At 41.4% G+C, this 24,648-nt stretch overlaps 1 protein-coding gene across 1 annotated transcript; it reads right to left on the bottom strand.

Moving 5' to 3' along the window:
* Nucleotides 1–1,428: 1,428 nt before the first annotated feature.
* Nucleotides 1,429–17,156, bottom strand: Sec10 (Exocyst complex component Sec10). Its single transcript, XM_080283627.1, has 17 exons — nt 17,109–17,156; nt 16,003–16,133; nt 15,027–15,144; nt 14,759–14,859; nt 13,975–14,074; nt 13,434–13,498; nt 12,852–13,035; nt 11,268–11,408; nt 10,477–10,664; nt 10,130–10,225; nt 9,540–9,702; nt 7,918–8,011; nt 6,208–6,346; nt 3,165–3,360; nt 2,673–2,829; nt 2,127–2,287; nt 1,429–1,588 (listed from the first exon to the last, which is right to left on the bottom strand). The coding sequence occupies exons 1-17, from the start codon at nt 17,139–17,141 to the stop codon at nt 1,502–1,504; spliced, it is 2,154 nt and encodes a 717-aa protein (XP_080139753.1). The 5' UTR covers nt 17,142–17,156; the 3' UTR covers nt 1,429–1,501.
* Between the last annotated feature and the right edge of the window lie 7,492 nt (nt 17,157–24,648).

Below are 24,648 nucleotides of genomic sequence, written 5' to 3'. Positions count from 1 at the left end.
GACTGGCAGCAAACTTCTGCTCATGGCTGTACTTTCATCAGCACTATGCCAAATATACTTATTCTAAAGCACCAGTACAAATTCTTCAGCACAGGTGGGTCCTGTTATACGAACATCTGCTCCAAGAGAAACCGATGATATGAGAATGGGCAATTCAGATCAAATTCAGTGATGTGAGCACGAGCAGTTACCCTAACCCTTTTATTCCCATATACCCTAACCCTATTTTTCCCCTACTCCATTATATGAGCTTTTGCTACCCCATTTTTCACTCCATTATACGCATTTTTGCTATCCCATTTTTCAATCTATTATTTGAATTTTCACTATCCACACCGTCCTCCACTAACATATCTCACTCGTGTAATGGGACCCACCTGTTATCACCTATTTCTTTTCCTTGTCACTACTTTAGAAGAATGCTCAACCAATTTTGTATTTTATTCTCTTCCAATATGTGTAAAGCAGATACGATGAATTGTGTTAACTTTAGCAATACTTCAATTTATTGACACCAAAGCTCCAACTAGGAGGTTCCAGTGGTAATGCAAGGTGCTTGCTTCTGTGGCCTCAGGTTCATCTGGATGTGAACCCAATGGACTGCAGGCTGTAGCTGCCTTTTTCCTGCAGTACATTATCTTTGAAGGGGGATAAGGAGGGAGATGAGTAACATTTGTATACCCAGGCAACGTATCACATGAATGCGATCCTATCCACCATGTGTATTTCATGGTGGATCCCTAATTTAAAGATATCTTGCTTATTAAGTTGAGAATTGGTAAAATCAAGGGGTTTACTGACCTATCAGAAAACTTAATTCAGTTTTATCAATCTCTTTCCAAATTTAATGAACATAATGTTCCTTAGATATTATACAGTGTTTTTAATTTGAGGTCCTATCCTTGGGTGGGAAACTGTGGCTGGGATGATGATCATGATGATGATTATCATCATCATCATCATCATCATCACCATAAATTTCTGGACATTTTCTAGTTGATAAATGCCCTGGTGCCTTAATTATTTACCCGAACTGATATTGTTGCTGCTGTTGTTTTGCATCACACATACACAATTTTCTGATGCATTTTTTTCCCACAGGAAAAAGAAGCACAGTACAACTATTTCCCTTCACTATGAAAAATCATTACTACGGTTCGTTCACCCTAACTTGGCCCAAATTTTCATCCCTACTAGGTCAATGGCAGAAAAAGACAATACTACAGCTCTACATCCAATCTGAACCACTTTGTAACTAGCATCATTTTCTAGTGTTAATCTACTGCTACAGTTCCAGCATTCAAGATGGAGAGATGGCAATCATGGGCAAGGTTAGAGTGAAAAGAGTATAAAACATGCACAGAAACTTCTCACTGACAAGAATAGGGAAGCAGAGACTCTCACTTCCTTCAGTAGCCTACGGAAAATATCACAAGTATATGAGCATGTCCAAGAACACCCACTGGAGTGTTTGGAAGAGACATACAAAATGCAAAGATGTTTACTTGAGTTGGTTGCCGAGTTTGGCTGTTTTGTAGTCCGATCTGAGCTGGATGAAGTTTGCCAATACTGTCCGGTCCAGGCCACTCTGTAAAACAATGCACATATATAGACATATACTGTATAAAAAAAAAAAATCTCAAACATACATATACTGTATACTGCTAAAAAAAATAAAGTTTCCATCTATCTACAGTATAGCCAGACACACAGACACAATAATCATATAAGGGGTGGCAGCTTCTAGCTGAGTTAGTTGTTTTACGGGGAGGGGCACTAAGCCTCCTCCATCCCACTCACCGACATGTTGGGAACACATATAGGTTGGTTATATGGTTACCACCCAGTGTTGTAAATGGTTTCTGGCTTACAGAAAACCATTAGGCTTGTCACTTAATGTAAAGCCACCTGAAATGGAAAGAAGAGTAATAAAAAGTGACAGGAAAGATGGAAGAAATAGCAAGAGAGGAGGGCAGACAAAGAAAATGAATAAAGGTGATGGAAGAAGTAAGCAGCACTACATCAAGTGTGTGGATGATGGGTACCACCATCTACAACCATTTCCAGCAGCCATCATCAAGTTAAAGGATTATACCATATGCTCTTCTTTCAATTGCCAAACTCACCAACTGATCCCCAGAGCAGACCATCTTCAGGTTCTCTGGTGAGACCTGGAGGAGCTTGCAGAGTGTGTGCAGTGTGTCAAAGAGGGAGTTGATCTGCGGGTTCTTGAAGCTGGCCACACACTTGCGGTATTCATTGACATCGCAGATAACCGTCATCGCACCTGTTGGCAGAAAATACATGGTCAAAATGCGTAAAAGAAACTGTAGCAGAATCATTGCACATTCTTCACAGCAGAATATACCTGTGATTCTTGATGCTGACCACACACTTACAGTATTCACAAACTTTACATAGCACCATCATTGCTCCTACTGGCACCAAAACTCAGTTAAAATGCATATAAAGCATTCAGAGCAATCACTGTAACTCATTGTTAAAATACAAACGATGGAGTAAATTCATGGCTGGGCACACATTTGTAGCAGTTATTGACATCATATACCACCATCACTGCTCCCATTAACACCATACCACAGTCAAAACACATTAAAAGACTCAAGCAGAATCAGTAGGGGGAAAAAAAAAAAAAACAATCATCAGCTCACCTATAGCAGTGTACTCAAATTTCATGAGGTGGTCGAGGATGGTGCGGTGTAATCTGAGTCCCAGCTCCAGCAACACACTCTCCAGGTTGTGTCCATCCAACGAGTCACGCACTCGCTCCCACACACCACTCACATAACGCACCACCTTCTGACATGCCTGGGGAGGGTGGAATAGGATTAGAGTCGACAAATCATAACACACTAGCCATAATCTGTTTACTTTCTGTTCAGTTTAATTATGCATAAAATCAAATAATAACACACGAACATCTGTTCACTTTAACTAGGTATAAAACTGCCATCTCTACATCCTGAATGCTGAGCTGCAGGAGGATAAGACATTAGTATGGTGCTAGTCATGGAAAGGATGTTGATTCACAATACTGGGTCATGTCTTTTGCTGCCAATGAACTATTTGAAATAAACTGCAAAACGACAACAATCTGGGCAAAGTGTCCTCAATTTAGTTCAAGTCACCCAAGGTAAACTTACCGAAGTAACATTGGCAATCAGAATATCATCACTCTCTGGCTTGAAATCTGTTCTCTTCTGCTCAACAGACAAAACATGACGAACATAACTGACGATGGCTGACAGAGTACGGTCCAACCCCAGATCAAGCTTCTGCTCCAATGTTGCTCCAAGCTGTTTCTTCTTCTGTAGGCAATCTCCATGCTTGGGTGTTGAGCTGAGGAGAAAAAGGGATATGAAAAATTTAGCAATTCATCTAGAATCAATGATTTGTTATTACATTCCTTGGTCATCATCATCATCATCACCATCCTGACATCCGACCTCTTTTCCCAAGTACAGACAGAGTGTCGTAAAATTCAGAGTATAAAAAAAATAAATAAATAAATAAAAAAAATAAAAATAAAAAAAAAAGTGCCACATTTTCATAAATTCACCATTTAAGCCTTCAATATCTTGACTCCACCTCAATGCATTTCATCAGTAATCAAAACTATTTGCTTACATATTCTGGCCTTCAGTATTAAACCAAATACTACATTAAGTATAGAATTTATCCTTATTCAGCTCAAGCTTCTAACTTAAAATCAAATAAAGCATCGTCCAACTCCATCTACAATAACTTACTGGCTGATGGCGTATACAGCAAACTCTTAATATACATGAGACTGAATTACTTTCTATTTTTTTTTACACTGTAAAAAAAGACAATTTTGTGTTAAAAATACAAATCCTCAAAATGGCACAAAAACTTAAATGGATTTCTGACTCAAGGAGGTGTCAAACTGGGCTAAAAATGGCTGTTTTTGTAGGCTGTTAGTCAAAATGACATACAATCACGGAGATTTTGCTTCCCACAAGAAATGCAAAACAAGTTTGGCTTGCGGCTTGCTACTGTGATTAGTACAGTATAGAACTCAAATGAGTGTCATATCAGTTTTGTTACCCTAATGTGAATAAAACGTTCTATCACAGCACACGGCAATAATAATTTGTCAAGTGGGGTTGGTGGAGGATTAGTGCCCCTCCCTGTAAAACAATTAACTCTAAGCCCTTAGCCACCCCGTCTGGGATACATGGCGTCTGGCAATGAATGAATGAAAAAAAATGATTTACATTAACTTAAAGGCCACCTTTGGCAGCCTCCACTTGATGTCAATTCCTTTTTTCAGCTGAAAGGTAACAGAAATCTGAATTACTCATGCTGTGAGTAGCACAGAGTGAGGAAATTTTCCTTACTTTTATCCTGCTGGAACACCCGTCGAGGAGAGAGAGAGAGAGAGAGGGAGAGAGGCAGGATAGTAGTGTCTGCTATTATATTAATACAATAGAATTATAGTATAAAATTTTAGGAGCAAAAGGAGGGAGGAAGGAGAAATGAGAAAGCAATAATACAATAAACACATCACTCTTCTCTCTCTCAAGTTAAAGCATTTTAACGGTGTCTTGCTCTAACAAAAATTGCGCTACACTACGCCATTTTTGCTGTGTTATGGCAACAAACTAAGAAACACAAAAACTGGATCATTTCAATATAGATTAAGTCTGAATTCTGTGCTTCTTAATGATTTCAAATTTGTTCTGGTATCACAATATCATTATTCAAACTCTGATGACTAGCCACGGACAACATTTGTAAAAACACTTCACCAAGGCATGTTTATCACCCTCTGAACATAATAAATCCATTATTTGGATGACAGAAGCACAGCACCAGTTTGCAGAACCACAAGACAAACCTGTATGCCATGTGGTCTTAAATGTTTCAGGTGCAGGATGCTGATGCCATCTGGCCCTGTGCCTGTATAGTTCTTTGTTGTCTTGATAATGTTACGTGTCTGTTCTGGATGATGGAAGATGCACTGTGGTCATGAAAAACAGACTGCCTAATGCTGAGCAGATTATTTTTCAGATTAAGTGCCGAGGATGAGATGGAGGGGTATATGAGAGAGGGGGGTGTGAGTTGGGAGCAGGGCAGTGAAATGGCAGGGGACAGGGCAACTTGGAGGCGATTCGTTTGTGGCCACCCCAAACGGGATTGAGGCGTCTGGCAATAGATAGATAGATAGAAGTGCATGCTGGTGTTTAATGAATTGTGCTTGTGCATTTGCATAGTGGTTCACACTTTTTTTTTCTTTTTTTTTTTTAAGTATGGGATGTGTTGGATGTTGGACGTGATGATGATGTGGGTCTTGGTGTTATGTATTTTGCACAGACAAGAGGGGTCCATGGCATGATTACCAGGTAAGTGTTGTTACAAAGACCTCCCAGTTTTCCATTTTCTTTGTACTAATTTTGTTGTTGATCTCACTGTTTAGTTCTTGAAGTCTTGTGATGGTACCTTGTACAGTATGTGTGAGAAAGGTGAGTCGAGTTTATGTCTGTCACTTGTCTTATGAGACTGACAATCTCTGGTGTAAAGTTTGGATTGTAATGCCTTCTGTTGCCTTGTGGAATGTGGTGTTTGTCTGCACTGAGAATGGTGCTCTTGAATTTTGTAAACAAATGTGCCTGTTAATGTGCCGCTGTTGCCCTGGATCAAAGGAAGTGGATGTGCCTCCTGCCTGGGAACGAAACCTCCTCATCCGGCCCTGTGTCCTGAGAGCAGGACCCCGTTCCAGCCTGGCAGGGGGCTGTCTCTTGTGTAGGGGCAGCTGCTCCCTGCATCGTTATTTATATTATCAGTACGGTAATCATTCTATATATATACATTTTTTTTTTTTTTTTTTTTTTTCTGGGTCTCTGGACCCCACCTCACCCCACCTTTGGGTGGGATGGGACAATGATGATGATGATGAAGTAATCATGTATGAATGTCATATCTAAATATGAACAACCTGCATCATCTTCATGACCCATTTTCCCTATTAAACATGAAGTGAGGCAGGAACCAGACACAAGGCAAGAGATAGTAGAGAACTGGGAGAACTATCAACAGGACAACTTAACAAGAGGAACATATGTGTCACAGAACAATTTCTAAAGGAGGCTCAGCATATAAAAGTGGAAGGACTATCAAGAAGTAAAATGGGTCACACAATCACGGCCACATCCCTGAACTTACATAACGAGAGGAACGAGTGTGTCGCTGAACAACTTATCCAGGAGGTTAACCATGGAGCTACTCTGATGGATCACCTCGAAGAAACTGATCTCAGGGGGTGACTTAACCTCACCACCAGGAATCACTTGCAGACCCAGCTCTGTTAGGGTAAAAAGAGGATGGAGAGACTTATGAGGATGGGAGGTGTGGGCTGGAGAGAGGTCAGCCTGATGGTGTAAGACAGGGTGAAGCCACCTATTCATGACCCCCTATTCTGGGGTTAAAGCATCTGGCCAAAAGCATATTTACACTATTTACATATACAGTAGAACCTCAATTTTCCGGAAGCCAATAAACTGGAATTGGTGCTAAAACGGACAATTTTAAAGAAAAATTCTAAAATCGATCAACCGGGGAAAATCCAGAACCTGACCGACATTTCAAATTCACCGCGCAACCATCACACCCGAACGTTTTCATTCCTTCGCCCCCAGAGCACAGCACCGCAATCCCTGCCATTGTTTTGAGGTTTAACAGTGTACACACCGCTGTTTTATCGCAATTTTCTGTAATATTTGGTGGAATATCAGCCATGGCTCCTGGTACACCTACTAATAAAAGTAGAGGTTGAGTGGCTTTTGGGTGGGTTGGGAGGTGGATTACTGCAGCCTACTGGAGCACTGACGAGTCATGGGTGAGTACACATTACACATAACTGTATTATTGCACATTGTATGCTATACATATACACAAGTTACATAAATTTTATGTATTATTACATTAATTATGATGTATGTGGTATTATAACTCTATATGCAAGTCACACTACTTCTGTAGTGAATGGAGTAAGACAACAGGAAATAGGTGTTATTCAAACATCCAGAAAAATCGCTTTTCTGGCATTCTGAATTCCCCGTGGCTACCGGATAATTGAGGTTCTACTGTAATCCTAATTAATGGTTGTCTTGTTACCTTTATCTTTAGCCACCACAGAATACAACCCACTGCCCTACTGTACTGCTGCACACAACACACTGACTTGCCTCAATTACACAAAACACACAATCCTTCATCATAATCTGTACTGTTAACAAAGTCTCTGAATGCATCTACACGAAGTGGATGGATATATATCATCTGTTTTTTTTTTTTCCTGAAGGTGCTAAGAAGCAGTAAACATCATAACCCTACCTTCATCTCAAACACACAAGTAACTTAACACAAAGTTAAAATTAATGAAGCAGTAAAAAATAAATAACTATTAGAACTATCAAGTGAATAGGCCATACATTCATTTGCTTGGCCTCTTATCACAGACTGCACAACCTTCCCTAGTCACTCTATATGCAGTAAAATTGACCATTATAACATCACTATTATCTTTATGCAATTTTCCTAAATTTCAAAGGGGTGGGATGGATCACTAAACAAGAAAACAGAAAAGTGTAAAAGCTTTAAGCTTCCCTACTCCATCTCAAAGGCAGCACCATTCATACATATTTGTCACCTACATGACATCCATCCAACATCCAATCCCTTACTGCTCCATCAGAATACAAAGGTCTGGGCAAAGCTATTCAGTCCTGACTTTTAAGGTACGGATGACCTATCATTCACGTCCAAGCAGAATAAAATGAGCAATAAATTCCAACTACACCTTAGATTTCACTGTGCATAACACAGACATAAATGAAGATTTAATGGACTTCCTTTACTGGTCTGAGTGCTCACCGACAGCATAGTCGACATGTTCCACCAACAGGGCCTTCGTCAGCAGGTCAAAGATGAGCACAGCATTGTTGTGGATGTCTGATTGTGTCGACAGCTGCCAGGGAAAAAGATGTAAGTACATTACAACTCACCTCTTCTATCATTACATGAGCTACTTACATCTTGGATATTTGTGAGTAAACTGCACCTTCCAATATGTCTTGGATATTTGCCAGTAAACAGCAGCACTAAATGATGCATGGGCTTCTCACTCTTCACTGAGAGATATACATCAGTCATCATCATCATCATCCAGACCTCCTTTCCCACCCTAGGGCAAGAAGAGGAGTAGCAACATCCAGACAGCCCAAGTTTGCCCAATTCAATGGGCCACGCTTGCACTCATAATTCAAGCCCTCGGAATCGTGGATCTATTTGACAAGCCAAAAACTTTCACCACATTCTGCAGCTTCATATAAACATATCCAGTAGAGTCAATCGGGAAACTGTCATGTTAAAAAAGGGTGCCAAATCTCAGATCATGCACTTCTCATAACATTCATCCAGCCAGCTCGATCTCGTCAGTACCCTAGCCTCATCGATTTCCATACCTCTTTTCCTCACACACTCACCAACCACATCTCTCCACCTTCTCCCTGGCTTACCACAACTCTTCCCGCCTTCAAATTCGTTCAGATATACCTTTTTCACCACTCTATTGTTATCCATTCTCTCCACATGACCACACCATCTCAGTACACTCTCTTCGATTCTGGTGTTCACAGACTTCCTCACTCCGCATCCTTCATGAATCACATCATTCCGTATCCTATCCACTCTCTGTGCTCCACATACATTTTGCAGCAGTCCCATATCCACTGTTCTCACTCTTGACTAATCATTTTCATGCCACACCATAGTCTCACATCCGTATGTTAAAACTGGCACTAACACTCCTTCATGTAAGCCTCGCAAAGCTGCAACACTCACGGCTCTGTTTCTTATCAAGGCCTTCATAGCACCAACTACTTTCCTTCCTTGTGTCACTCTACTTTCCACTTCTGTTGCACATTTTCCTCTTTTCTATCTCTGTACCTAGGTATTTGAGCTCTCTCACCAATTTCAGTCTCTCTCCATTCACTGTAGCATCACACTGGGAGTCACCTTCTCTCTCGAATACCACCACTTTACTCTTCTACATTTACTCTCAAGGCATGACACTCACAGACATCAGCAAAACTCTGCACTAGTCTACCAAGCTCTTGTCCAGTATTTGCAAGCAGTACTGCATCATCAAAATACAAATTTGGGATATTCCATGTACACACACACACACACACACACACACACACACACACATTTTATTTACTGCAACCCTACACTGAATTGAAGTAATGAACAACTTCAAGCAAGAACTAAAGTAACTTAAAATTATATCATAAAATAACTTCATATTAGGAGTATCTACATCCTCCCCCTACACTGTGTTACACATCCTATCAACCTTGTTTATTAAAAGAGAGAATTATGATGATGATGATGATGATGATGACGATAATGGTGATCATGATCATGATAATGATGACAAAATCATGAAGATGATGATCATGATGATGTCACTGCACTGTGAGTATTATTCCTACCATCTGGCATCTCTTGAAGGCCTGTTTTGTCTCCTGTAGCAGTGAGATGGCCACTTCCTCAGACAAGAACGTCTCGCCCCCATAATTCTCAGCAGCCGGAGCGATGTTGATGTTGGCTTTTGTTCCAATGACGTCCTGGATGTTTCGCCGGATGTCGTTGATCCTGCCATAACAGGGACTTACTATAGTATAGTCTGTTTATCTTCATCTGATGGAACAGGGCCAATCCAACAACTAAAGCACCAAATTGTGGTTGTAATATCTGATGACAGTTAATAGGAATGAGTCTCCTTGGCTAGTTATGGAAGAAGAGTGAGTCTCCTTGGCTACAAATCAAATGAATCTTTTAATCTTACTACACAAGACCATCAAGTGAGCTGTACCCTATAGGGTGAAGGACCTTCACTAGGATAGAACAAATGTGCTATACCTACAAGTTCCAGCCCTTCATAGAAAAATCTCAATATGAACCTGATCTTGAATTTATTATTATTATTTTTTACATGGGAGGAGGGGTGTACAAACTTTCAGTCTGCAGTTTCTTTCCTCTTTCCCTATTAAAAATACATCACCAGCTCTTCATTACTTACCCTCCAGACTGAATATTTTTCTTCTGGTGGTTTTTGCTCTCGTAATACCGGGTGAGGATAACACCAAACTTCTCTCTCAGGTATCTCGTCTCCACACTGCAAAACAAAATGGAAAATTAGGTATGACTTAGTTAGCAGCTTATCATCATTAACATCATCAACCACACATTGCTGGGGTGAGGCAGGTTCCAGAGGACAAGAATAAAATGAGAGAAGACGCAAACCATGTCTGCCCAATTACAAGAGACATTTTCTCATTCACTCACTAATCAATTCCCCACAATCCTGATTCCATCTTACAGGCATAACCATCCACAGTTACACACTTCATACCATCTATAGCTAACCTGATGTAAGATTTAAGGTGCCGCTGGAAGATGGACTTGGTAAGCTTGGGCAGGAAATGAGAGTCGTTGCCGAGATTAAATGGCTGCAGGTCTGAGCACAGCTTCAGTGTCTGGCAATACAGCTCATGCAGATTCTTCAGGTACACTTCTGGATGGCTCTTGTTTTCTAGCTTCACCTGTATGTATTCCTGGGAGAACAAGGGAGCAGGCTGAAGTACAAAAATATTTATACATACATGTACATGATAATGATGATAAATTTACACACACACACACACAAATGAAGCCATTTTTCTTCTTGAGAAATCATTATAACCATCAAAGTCATCATACTCATCATCATCACCATTATCATCACTACCATCAGCAATCTAACCTAATTTTTCATTGTTCACAGAGTTGGGTGGCAATAATTGTAGCCCCAGGTCATCTGAAACATGAACCTGCTGAACAGAATGGTAAAGTTGTCCTTCTGCAGCAGTCCACCATCACCTTCAGGGAGATTGGAGGATTTTGAAGGAACAACTGCATAACTGCAACTGGTGTTACTGCATGACACCATCCTTTTCCAACACCAGAAAGTCAGGTGAGATCCAAATATTCCATCCAATTATCATCCAATCTGTTTTTGCCCCAGCAGGAGCAATGAGGCCCTTGGCTATTAAGAATTACAGATTTCTTCACACTTTCATGTTCTCATTTCTAATTACTGTATATACCACTAAGGGATGTAGCCTAACTGTATATTTATTAGCACACTATCAAATATCACCCAGTAATGGTTCACTCACCTGTAGCTGCCCCTGGAAGATATTGAGAACAAACTTGCCCATGACCTGCTCTGGGTTAGTGAAGACCTCATGTATGAGCGTTTCTGAACGTTTACACAGTGGCACCACCTCTGTGAACAGGTCCCTTGAGTGCAGAGCTCCCTGGAAAGTGCATACAAGTCATAATGTGCGCATGGATACTAGAATTTATCATATCTCTCTGTCTATAATGAGGTGCCTTCATCCCTCAAGAGGTAGCCACAAACAAATGTCTCCATGTTCACCTGTCTTCTGCAATCAGTATGACATGGAGCCACAAAATTACCTACAATATCATTATAATACTAACTTTATCCTGAATCAATTAATGGGGGAGGATATGGACTAATAAACATGAACAAGACAGCAAAGCAGTAATACTTCCAATGGAGTACCCAGTTACATGGACCATACCTCCTCTGAATCATCATTTAAGTCTTCAAAATTCTCAAATTATGCCAGGATTTACTGTTTACGTTACCAGTGCTTAAGGCCTACAATCATTATTACCATTATCATCATCCAGCCTCTTTTACCCATCTTCAGTTGGGATGAGGTATGGTCCAGAAAGCAAGGAAAAAGAAAAGAACATGACAGTGGGAAAATTAATCAACAGCATGCCAAATGAAAAGAGCCATACACTCACTCACTCACCATGCAAGCCCCTGAAACCCTTGTTCCAACAGTGGGATAATAAAAAATGAAAGAATGGCATAAAGCAGGGTCCAGAAAGTACGATGAGTAAAAGGAGAATGCATGAAGACATTAACAAATTCAATTCAATTACAGATTTTATATTTCAGTTTTACTACCTTTGTGGTAGGTGAGGGCACTCACCATCCACTCACTAGATGTACTGCTGCTCTCGGGGTCCTGCCTTTTCCTCTCTTCCTCTTCAGTCTTTCTTTCCTTCATGCTTTCTTCTTCCTTCTGTCTACGAGTGACTCTACAATGAGTGACGTGCCAAAAGGTTTCCTGTACACCAGGAAACCATTTACTGTACTACACTGGGTGGTAACCATATAACCAAATTATGGTGCCTGGTGGTTGAAGGGTACTTAAGGCATTCCAATTTGATTAAGCCTGTGCAGGTTAATATCCAAGGGCTGGTTGGGGTTTACTGCTAATGTAATGCCACTCAGGGTTGACTGAGGCTGGTCAATCTCATCTTAAATGTCAGGACCAACTTGTCTAACCCTGAGCTCCTATGCTCCTCATGGGGCAACACAGGATTAGATGATGAATGAATGAAATGAACTTTACCATCTCCAAAAGGCTTAATTTAGCTTGGAAGATACTTTTCAAACCGGAGGAATTAGAGGATACCTTTGAAAAACTTCTTCACTACTAAAGATCCTTCCTAAGTTGAATAAAAACTGTCTGGTCATGTCAAGAATAATATGAAAAATGTATCATCAGACTGAAAGGGATAAAAGAGTGTATAGTAACATGCTATGCCTCCTCAATAAATGCATCAACACACAGAGAGTAACCCTTGAAGCGTGAGTGCAGTAAAAAGAAGAGGAAAATAACAAAGAATTAGCAAACACTGTATACTGTACTGACATGCTGTGCTTCCTCAATGAATGCATCAACACACTGAGAGTAACCCTTAAAGTGGGACAGTGTGCTGGCAATCTCCTTCATGCGGTCCTTGTCCCCTGCACGGTGTGCCTTCACAAACTCCAAGATCAGGGAGCACTCTATCTCGTCGTATTTCTTGGCGATTTTTTGTTTGGCGTTCTCAAACCTGAGGGATGTTAGGAAGAAAACATAACAGTGACACAGCATACCATAACTTAAAGCTATGGAGCATATTAATATGCTCTTGGATTAATACAGTGTGGTATAGATGACTAAACTAATACAGTATCATTTTCTACAATGCCTCCATTGACTACAAAGAGTGATTATAAACAGGCTTCTCTAAATAAACAAATACAACTGGCACTGACATGGAGCCTACACATGGTAGTGGTCTGGACCCTGGGTGGAGAAACTATGGTGTCCACGCAGGAGCCAAACCTCCTCTTTTTCCCACCTAAGAATGAGGTAAGGTAGTGTCCAAAAAAACAAGGCAAGACTAAGCAAGCTTTATAACAAGACACAAATTTACCGCCTATACACGCACGTCACCTTAAAACTCACTTGCCAGATGGAAGTTCCTGTGCAATGAGGTGTAGCTTCTGAATAACATCTGCAGCCTCATAGATCTGCAAAGGTAAGGTAATCAGTCAATCCACCGACTTATTTATATAATGACGAACTACATACAAAAAGGTTCCATCACCATTATCACCCTCATTACCATCAATCTAATCATGCTGAACACTCACGGGAACCTCCAAACTTTAGGAAAGCATTTTTTCCATACTACTTTACCTTTACATGCTTCTCACACTTCAAGTCAGTTCTCTTCCACTTTATCCTTGCTCATTAATGTACTGTTATAATCTATAGTTCTCTCCTCTTCCACATCACACTTTTTCTTCAAAATAATGCCAACAGATGTCATCTCATTCAAATATAACAATACATAAACCCTACATGAAACATGTCTGCTTCTGGAGATTACTTTAGACTCCTTCAGCTTAACATGGTCTCTTCTCATCTGATTAAGATTAAGGACATTCTCTGACTGGTGGGTTTAAATCAAGCTAGTCTACGACAAACCAACCAAGCATCATACCTTGGTCTTGTCTGTGAATACTTCTAAAGCAAGAGGTTTCCCAGGGAGCAGAAACTCTTGAAAGTGGTTCATCAACCTCTGGGCCTCTACTGCTCGGGACCTGCACAACATTAAAACTGTGGCATGAAAGTTGTCCATAGTCATATTACAAAAATTATCTTATTAGTAACTAACTAGTAACTTAAAAGTGCTATACACAGCCACTGAAACTTACAGTATGTGGAGATTAGTCAGTGGGGAACTAGAATGCTTTGCTTTCTCTTGGGAACCCAATGACAAGGAGCGACCAAAACCACCAAGAGTACTGTATGATACTTTGTGCTCAGGAATTCTCCCACTTTGTCATTCTTTCTGCTTCTTTCTCATCAATGTACGGTTGTTTTTATTCATCACTCCTCCAACAGTAATGTAAATCGAACTTTCCGACACTATGTCAGGAAAGTTTTGGGCATGTGTTTCCTCAGGTTCATTACAGCATGCTTCTTATACGTAAATCAGTAGTATTTTATTATGCAAAGTAGTATAGTACTACTGCAATGCATTTGCCGCAAGAAGTGTACAGGTACCGGTACTGTGGCTTCCAAGGATGCATGCTTAGTTATAAAGTTGAATTTTGTTACACAGTTTTCATTGCTTATTCAAAAGGCTCACCAGCACACCATAAAACTACTACTGTACAGTATTACTGAAATCTACACAACAGCCCTGCATGAGACAGCCCAATCACACCTCGGGAGATGCATATTCTTAGCCAAAGAGTTGTAGCAGGGGATGGGATGAGTACCTGGGTGTGTTGACACTCTCCAGCTGATCACCAAGGTGTACCACTTTAGTAGCTACACTGTTAATGTGACTGTCCAGCTCCTGAAAGCTCTGGAATGCTTCCTGCAAGGTATCAGATACAGTATAGTGTAATAAACATGATAAGTAGCAACTATTCTACTAAAGAATGAAAAAGTCCACAATTTAGCACTTCTTGAAAATATATAAAGTAAACCAAATATATCATTTCAACTTTCCTACATGGAAGGAAAAGAAAAAGTGCAACTAACTCTGTTATTCTCAAGAAGCTGAGCAATGTTCTGCCAGTAGCGGACTTCCTCTTCTTTCACCTCTGCCTCAACACGTTCACATTTCTTGGCTGTCCTCTCATCTATCAACTGAAGGTCCCTGGCAGAACAAAATTAGGTACATGTTTACATCTGACTCCTTAAGAGTGGTTGAGAACTGTAACTGACTTTACTTATCAAAAGTTTTTTTTTTTTTCCAAAGTGCCAGGTTCCTCAGGTGCAATTACAGTATGTATTGTATTATTCAGAAAATACTATACAGCAATGTGACATCATTATCACCAATTTTCAAAGGCAGTTAACTTTTCTACCGTAAAGATCTTGGCACACCTTGCTCTGAAACAGGATTGACTACCACCATGGTCAGCTAGCTACTCCGTTGCTGCTGGGAACTACTGCAGAGGCCATGGCTTGGTAGAACTGGTCAGAGTTGTTTAGAAGGAGGTTTGAACTGGTATCTGGCAAGGCTGGCTCAAGTAATGACTGCGAGGGGAACACTTTTTGCCGGATCCCTAACAGTGACCTGCCTAGTGTGGTTGCATCCAACTATTATAGCACAACTGATCACTGGGTTACACAAACTTCTTTGCCAGGGCATGGTGGTGTTCCTTCAAAGAAGCTAATCAAACCTAAACAGTGTTCCAACTAAATCTAACTGACAAAACTTGCTCTGATCTAATCTAATAACACAAAAGTTAACTATACCTAAACTAGCAAATAACCTCACCAAACCTAGCCCTCTCTTAACCAACATACTTGACATAACCTAACCTTGCCTAAGCAAATCTATCCCAACCTAACCCAACAGAGTTCAACCTAAACAAACCACATAAAAATCACACTAGATTAGCTACCCTACCCTACTCTTATCTAATCCAAACCTAACTGAACCTAACCTACCTGCCCTACCCTATCTTATGCTACCCTAGCTTACCCTAACTGAAATCAGGCAACTCACTTGATGGCCTGCGTGAATGCATCGTGCAGAAGATCCGGATTGAAGGTCGTGTCGGAGCTACCAGGCCGCGACACACTTGCATTGACCCGCCATGCCAGCCGCTCCACAAACTCCTCCCCATCAAATGGATCCTGTCAGAGGTCAATGCAGTGGAGCAGTAGCCATCAGGGTTGTGGTGGGAATGAAGACTAACTGGGGGAGGGCAGGGGGGTGCAGTGGAAGGGGTGAGGGGGTGAGGGAGACCAAGGATGAAATGGAGGGATAGGATGGAGAGGTACAGTACAGTATTATTATATTTTTTGCGGAAGAACATCACAGAACATTGACCTTGAACTTTGCAAAATGTTGAAGCACATTATTATTTCTTCAGAATCTGGTATTGTGGTTTTGTAAACATTAACCAATCATCCTAACTGGGGCCTTCATTCCCAACAGAGCCCCCAGATACCCATCAGGCCAAATCCCAATCAGAGTCCTAACTTACTACACCTAACTTAATCCATCATAACCTAACCCATCCTATCTTGGCTGAAATTGGCCAAACCTATCATCAGTAAAGAATCTGAAACTGCATCAAAAGTAGGCTGTACGTCTGGAGAGTTTGACAGCGAGTTTAGCGGTTGGTGGTAACTTTGTTGGGGTGATGTTTGTGTGATATACAGTATACAGGTCTTAACATATTTCAAGGTAAAATTTAATAATGCCCTGTATTTGGGGTTATATATGAAACATAACAAGTTACCTGTGAGAGACAATTTCAATTGGAAATTTGGAAAAACCGCGCACGTTTGGATAAAATAATTACTTTTCCAAATATTCACCATCAGAACCTATGATGGGTTCATTAACATAACTCAAAAAATACCGTTGTTTTGAACATATGTATATATAAAAAGCACGGGGTGGAATCTTCTAATCTATGAATCAAAATGAGCTTCTTAAAACTGAAATCCTACCGTAATAAAAACATAAAATGTGAACGATAAAATCCTGGTCAAGAACGATTAACTTTCCTGTTGTACATGACATTGCTAAGCATTTGCAATTACCACCACAGACACCACTTCTGCCTTAATAAAGTTATGAAAAAAGTAAGGTATAATCACCTGCTCTAGCTCCAACATATATTGGCTTAACATGATTATCCTTATATCCCTCACACCAAAACACGTCGGATGTAGTCTGAATCTGTCGAAATCAGTGTTCCCAGATCAAAATACCTCAACCCGATCCGCTAGAATGAAAGCAAAAAACAACCGAAAAAAACCGTCAAAGCCCCACGGACAGCGCCATGAAATTTCCCACCACATCCTAAATTTTGCATTAGCAATAACTATGAAAAGATATTTTAAACATTGTATCCCTGGCGGATAAATATGATGATAGATTAAATAAGCACCCTCCCTCCCCCAAAAAAAGAAGCTCAAACCATTCATTCTTTTAAAAAATGCATATTACATTAAAGTATGACACGCTACTTCACATTATTTGATTATCATTTTACAAAAGCCTACAATCCATAGCCAACAGTATATTAGCCTACATGTTATCTGGCAGATAAACTAACCCCTACAAATGTTACATCAAGCATATGACTTTTTAACTTCAAAACTCATGCAAAATTTACTGTTGACTTCTACTGTGCACCCAATATGAAAATAGTGTTTCCATAATATCAGAGCTGAGGCGATTTTGCAAGTAATTTTTAGGCTACGTGTTTATCTCGCTGAAAGCATGTTCAGTATACCTCTGCTGCATTCGTTTTTGTAATGACACCACGGTCTCAGCCATTGAAAATTTCGCTAAATACTACTACTTCTAGCTTCATTCTCATTGGTTCAGATCCAAAACTGCTGAGAGGTTGAGAGCCATCAATAAACATGTCTTGCATCGAAGATGTGTTCAACCAAGCCTATCACTAATGCTATAATAGTACCTTTGAGACTTGCCTACATTCATTTTACTGTCCCTCCCTCTATCCTACGTCACCTTAGTCCAAAATAGTTTCCACACTAGGAGCACAATCTATATTTTCAGCAAATATTAAAAGCAGCTAAAAACCACCAAATCCGTGAACTCCGAAAATTTCGCGCTAAACAAGATTCAAACCAGCCAAATTTAGCGGGAAACAGCCAAATCTGGGAACACTGCTTGAAATGTCAGGGGCGGAGTTGGTATGGCATTTGTAAATGTGAACGTGCATGTTTTAATATAATACACTCCGCTTTTAAGTGCAATAAAACTATACTCGCTTGTAGCTTAAGCAAAGTCTGTATATAGTACAAGTTTAACTGTTGAGCAGAAATAAACATTACCGATGAATCAGAGAAAACGTCTCATGGCTAACTTAGGTATACTGCATTTCTTTTTCTTTTCATTTTATACCTCTTACCAGGTTTCTTGGTTTCTTTTTCAGTTGTTGTAATTATATTTTATAAAACGTCACTTAAGATATAAGGAAGATTATCCTGCCTGAAAAACTGTCATGCTTTTGTATTTTCACTTTTATTTTTTTCACCAGCCAGCCAGTTAAGCTCAGTTAGGAGTCAAAGTAATCAATGTAAAAGTCTTCTTCTCCTACAGTATACCCCAGTGAGCAGGACTACAGTGAAAGATCACGGGGCTCTTGGATTCTACAGGCTGAGATCATTGTATCGAGCCATAGTGTTTTAAAGGACAATGCCTCAACTCAGCAGAGTCCATCTGCAGATCACCTCAGGAAAGCGAGTCATCCAGTTTTCTGTAGGTATGGGAAGGCTACCACGAGTCATTTTTCTGCATAGAAAAACAACGCAGAGCCAGTCTCCTTTTCCTGAAGCTCATCTTCCTTTCAGGCAATACGGGGCTACTGTAGTTGAGCGACATTTTAAAAAACTGTATAGCGGTATTACCGGCTCTACTAGTGCCACCGCGTGAAGGGGTCCGTCACCAGCACAGACGGGTTACAGAGTAAGAGGGAGACGGTCAGTCAGCACCATGGTAGTAGTAGTAGTAGCTGCAACCCCAGGCTCATTTGAATGTGAACCCAGCTCACCATCCTACTTTCGGGAGATGGGGGAAGTAGAAGGAGGTTTGTGTATCCGGTCATGTCCTCCGTCTGGGCATATCCATGCCACTGGGGAAAGGCGTTCCAGCATCCCAACATCATGGTAACAGTGGGATTCTACAAGGCAGAGGTAATATTTAAGTACGTTGTAGTAATAGTAGTAGTTGTTGTTGTTGTTGTTCCAAACTCGTCTGAACGTAAACCCGGTGGACTGCAGGCTAAGGTTGCCTTTTTGCAATCCACCATGCTTTCAGGAGATAGGGAGGGAGTTGAGGGACATCTGTATAACCATGCAGAGGAGGCACCCAGATGTATCGGTGCCACCTCGGGAGGGCATCCCTCTCCAGCATCCCAATCCCTTGTCAGCATTTTTATCACGTTCACGGATCTAAGAATTTCTAAGACGATTTGAGAACGGATGTAGTAAAACCTAATTCGCTTGGCACCGAATGGCAAGTGCTACTATTTCTTTTCCTTATTTCTGAATCTCCCCACGCATTTGAAATAATGAAAATCAGGGTTTAAATAATATAATAAGGATGACAGTGGCGAAAGAAAAGTTTGCGTTTCAATTAGGCACCAAAATAATACTCTAAATTCCGAGAGGACTAATAGCAAATGCGGCAACTCAACCTTGCGTCATTGGTAGCAACATCCTCGTGCTCAGTGTTGCTCTGGCTGTGAGAGGGGGTTGGGTATGTGCCACTTTACTCTCCCTTGATTTGACCGCTACTTTCTTTGTTAAATTATTTGATAACGAAGTTAATATCTCTTAGTTTACATTTTTCTTATAATCCAAGCCCAGTAGATGAAAGTTACCGCGATGGAAGCCTACTGGTTAATGTGACATGTCTACAGAAACAAATGTGTGCTCAGACAAATATTAAAAAAAGACATAGACATAGTTGTTTAGAAAATGTTTTGTGCATATCAACAGGAAGAATAAAAAGTATCGGCAGGAAGAATAAAAAGTAAGTATATAAAACCGCTTCTTGTATGGGACGTAAATTAGTCAGTTTGGAAATAATGACTATATTTACAAACGTTTCATAGCTATAGGCCTATTTTTTAAATTAGAGCTTTAAATTTACTGTAACAAAAGGTAATTAAGTGATATACGGCTGAATTATGATCACCTTAGGAGACTAATACGTTTTCCCTATATTATCTCTCTATTTTGCCTGTCAACATTATCTTGAAACAGATCCAGTTAACCTTTCTATAGATATGTAGATTGAATGATAGATAAATAGATAAATAGATCCAGTTATATAGACTGATTGCCTGATTGATAGATAGATAAACAGATAAGATTCATAAAGTTAAAGTGAAAAAGGCAAAACAAAATGCCAAAGAGGTGCTTTCTAATCTGAAGAGGACATTGCCACAACAAGTACACAAGGACAGTACCAAGACAGTGACAGCAACAGTAACAGCAGTGACAGGGACAGTACTAGGACAAAAGCAGGGACAATACCAAGACAAAAACCGGGACAGTTACGGGAGAGAAAATTGGACAGTGCCAAGGCAGAGACCGGGACTACAGTACCTAGAAAGGAAAGTGGCCAGAAAGTACCTAGAACATGGGACGCTCTCTCTCTCTCTCTCTCTCTCTCTCTCTCTCTCTCTCTCTCTCGTACCTCACAAATTCCAGTTACTATGTCAGTTTCCACTTAATCCACCTTCCTCTCATCCCCTTCCTGTCTCCTCGTGTACCCCTTCCTTACGCCCCTCCCACTCTCCCCCTCCTTGCCTTCCCCTTTCCCCCTGCCATTCTTCCCTTCCTTTCTACCCCCTTCCCCATTTCCCTTCCCTACCGCCTCTCCCTACCCCTCCCAACCTTATCCCTCCCCCCTGCTCAACCCCTTTTCCCCCTCCACCCTCATCACCCCATGCCTTCCCCTATCCACAGCATACCCCTGCCCACCGCTACCCTCTTCTCCCTTACCCTCGATACCCCTACCTCTGTCTTATTCTGCCGTCCTGCCTACTTTCAATAACAACACCCCTGCCCTGCCCTGCCTTGCCCTGCCTTGCCCTGCGCTGCCTTACCCGCAACAACTCTGCTCTGCCCTATCCTGTATTACCTTACCCACGACACCCCTGCCCTGCCTTGTCCTGCCTTGCTAAACCCACAACACCCCACCTCTGCGTTGCTTTCCTCTGTCCTCCCCAACCCTGCCTTGCCTTGCCTTGTCCTGTGTCCTGCCTTTCCTTATCATGCCCTGCCCTACCCTGCCCTTCTTTACCGTACCCACGATGCCCCTGTCCTCCCCTACCTTAACCTTCCCTGTCCACAACTCCCCTGCCCTGCATTACCTTGCCTTGCCCTGCTTGCACTGCTGTGCCCTATGCTGTTGTACTCAGAACACCCTCAACCCTACCCTACCCTATCCTACCGTACTCTACCCTACCCTACCCTGCCCTACCCTACCCTACCCTACCCTACCCTACCCTACTCTACCCTACCCTACCCTTGTCTTACTGCCTTCATTCCCCCCCATCCTGCACCTCCACCCACCTTCCTCCACCCCTACCATCCAGTCCTCCCTGCCTTGCCCTGCCCTGCCCTGCCCTGCCTTGTCCTGCCCTGCCCTGCCTTGCCCTGCCCTGCCCTGCCTTGCCCTGCCCTGCCCTGCCCTGCCCTGCCTTGTCCTGCTCAGTTTCGGAGTAAAATTTCACACTCGCACCGTCGCATTTTTGTTGCCCATTACTGACTGACCCTACCCTGCCCTTCCCTACCTTGCCCTGCCCTGCCTTGTGCTGCCTTTGCCCTGGCCTACTCTGTCCTGCCCTAGCCAGACGATTTTATTTAACTTCTGAAAGGTCTGTCGTATTGAAGAGGTTTATTCAATCTTCATCTAATCCCTTAAGCAAAAAAAAAAAAAAAAAAAAAATCTAGGATGAGGAAAATTCGTCTGGAGATGGCAAGAATGAAACGAAAAAGACGCGCTCTCTCTCTCTCTCTCTCTCTCCATCACCAAAGGAGCACAAAGGAAAGCAAACAGCAACAGAGATCTAATGGTTCTTTCGAGGATGTTCTCTCTTCCTTCTCCTCCTGCTCCTCTCTTTCTTCTTCTCTTCCTCATTCCCCTCCTCATCCCTTCTTTCTTCCCCTTCCTCTCGTCTTCTTCCCCTCTCTTCTTTCTTCCTTCTTCATCCCCTCTTTTTCAGCATCCTCTTCTCCCCTCGTTCCTTCTCCACCTCCTCGTCCCGTCTCCTCCTCCTCCTCCTCCTTCTCCTTCTCTCTATCTCTTCCCAGCCTCCTCCTCCACTCTGTCTTAATACATTTAGATGAGCACAATGAAGGAAAAGTTTGCCCTTGACTTCAATAATTCACTTTAGTTTTAATGACACTTAATTGCACTCTGTTTTTTTTTTCCCCTTAGTTAAAACGTCAAGGATCTAGCCTCGATCTTGCGCCGGTCAGATTCTGGGACTTACTTTGTTCCCCGCTTGTCCCTGTTTGGTTATTGCTTCTCTGTGCGGTCAGGAAAAAACCTAGCTTCTGGTATGCTGCTGCTGATGCTGATGCTGATGATGATGATGATGATAATCATCATCATCATCATCCTAATATCTTTTTCCACTCATAATTGGAGTTGAATAGGGGCCAGAGAGAGAGAGAGAGAGAGAGAGAGAGAGAGAGAGAGGAGGATGAGAGGGGGGGAATCTATCAACAGCATATCAAATTAAATGGGCCACACACTCATTCCCTCACCACTTCATTCCCCGGAATCCTCACTCAACCTCACGGGCATAAACATTATTATTATAATTACTACCACTACCATCACTACTACCACCACCACCACCACCACCACCACCACCACCACCACCATTATTCCTACTACGACTCCCATTACTACTACTACTGTTGTACTACTACCACCACCACCACCGCTACCACTACTACTACTACTACTACTACTACTACTACCACTACTACTACCGTACTACTACTGCTGCTGCTGCAATATAACTGGCAGTAATCATGGAAGACAAATAATTATAACTGATAAACAAACACAATTTATTTTGAGTCCAAAGTGGAATTTCCTGATGAGAAGACCGGGATCCTTGTTGTTGTCGTAGTTGTTGTTGTAGTTGTTGTTGTTGTTGTTGTTGAAAAGTTTGTTGTAGTACAGTAGTAATAGATGACACGTTGTTGCTATGTGCAGGGGGGATACTACTGCAACTACTACTATTACTACTACTGCTGTTGCTGCTACTACTACTACTACTACCGTACTACTACTGTTACAGCTGATGCTACTAGTACTGCCATTACTACTACTTGTACCAAACCACTACTATTGCTACTACTACTTCTACAACAACAACAACAACTACTACTACTACTACTACTAATGCTAATACCACTACTAACACAAAGCCACAACAACAACAACAACAACTACTACTACTACTACTACTACTACTACTACTACTACTACTACTACTAATGCTAATACCACTACTAACACAAAGCCACAACAACAACAACAACAACAACTACTACTACTACTACTACTACTACTAATGCTAATACCACTACCAACAAAGCCACAACAAAAACAACAACTACTACTACTACTACTACTACTACTACTACTACTATCGTACAACTCCAGTGTTGGTATTGCAGTGTGCAGTGGGTTCTTTCAACAATATTTCGAGAGATGTTGGAGGGGTTGTATTTAAGTGGTATGTTTACAGTGTCTGGTGACTCATACCTGACCTTCACATTCACTCATACCCACTCATACACTTTTATACCCACTCATACACATTTATACCCACTCATGCACACTTATACCCACTCATACACACTCATACCCTCTTATACTTACGCATACTAATCGTTGTTTACATTCATACTTATACTCACAATCACACTCACTCACTCTTACCCACTCATACTCACTTTTACTCACTCTTATCCACTCATACTCACTTTTACTCAGTAACGTTCACACTCATACTAATTCTCACTCACTTCTATTCATACTCACTCATTTTCACTCATTCATACACCCTTTACTTATGCTAACTTACACCCATTCATTCACTCACTCTCCCTCATATTCACTCATATTCTCTCATACTCATACTCCCTCATCCTAACACATATTCACTCATACTCAGTCACACACGTTCTTGGGCTACTCATTAACTCATAGTCTACTAACTCTTCCACGCACTCACTCTCAGTCACTCAGTCACACTCAAACTCACACTCATATTGCCTCTGTTCACTCACTCACTTGCTGTCACTCTCTCGCTCACTCACTCACACTGATTTACTGATACTCTCAAGCTGACCACACACACTTTATTACACACACATATTCTTACTCTCACACTTTATCACTCTAACTCTATTCACCCTAACCCTCACCTTCACTCCTTCCCATAGCGACAGCCACGCCTCTCTCTCTCTCTCTCTCTCTCTCTTTCTCTCTCTCTCTCTCTCTCTCTCTCTCTTGCATCTGGCACTAATGCAATTGCCTTGTTCAACTCCACCCCCGCCCTTCACGAGAGAGAGAGAGAGAGAGAGAGAGAGAGAGTCAATAAACCTCACCCTAACTTCCCTTTCC

Source organism: Coenobita brevimanus, chromosome 98 (genome assembly GCF_032717465.1).
Source record: "Coenobita brevimanus isolate Jiangsu-jjx chromosome 98, ASM3271746v2, whole genome shotgun sequence".
In the NCBI taxonomy this organism is placed as follows: Eukaryota; Metazoa; Arthropoda; class Malacostraca; order Decapoda; family Coenobitidae; genus Coenobita; species Coenobita brevimanus.
Note: the sequence above shows the minus strand (reverse complement) of the source record. Positions and strands in the feature narration are given on the sequence as shown.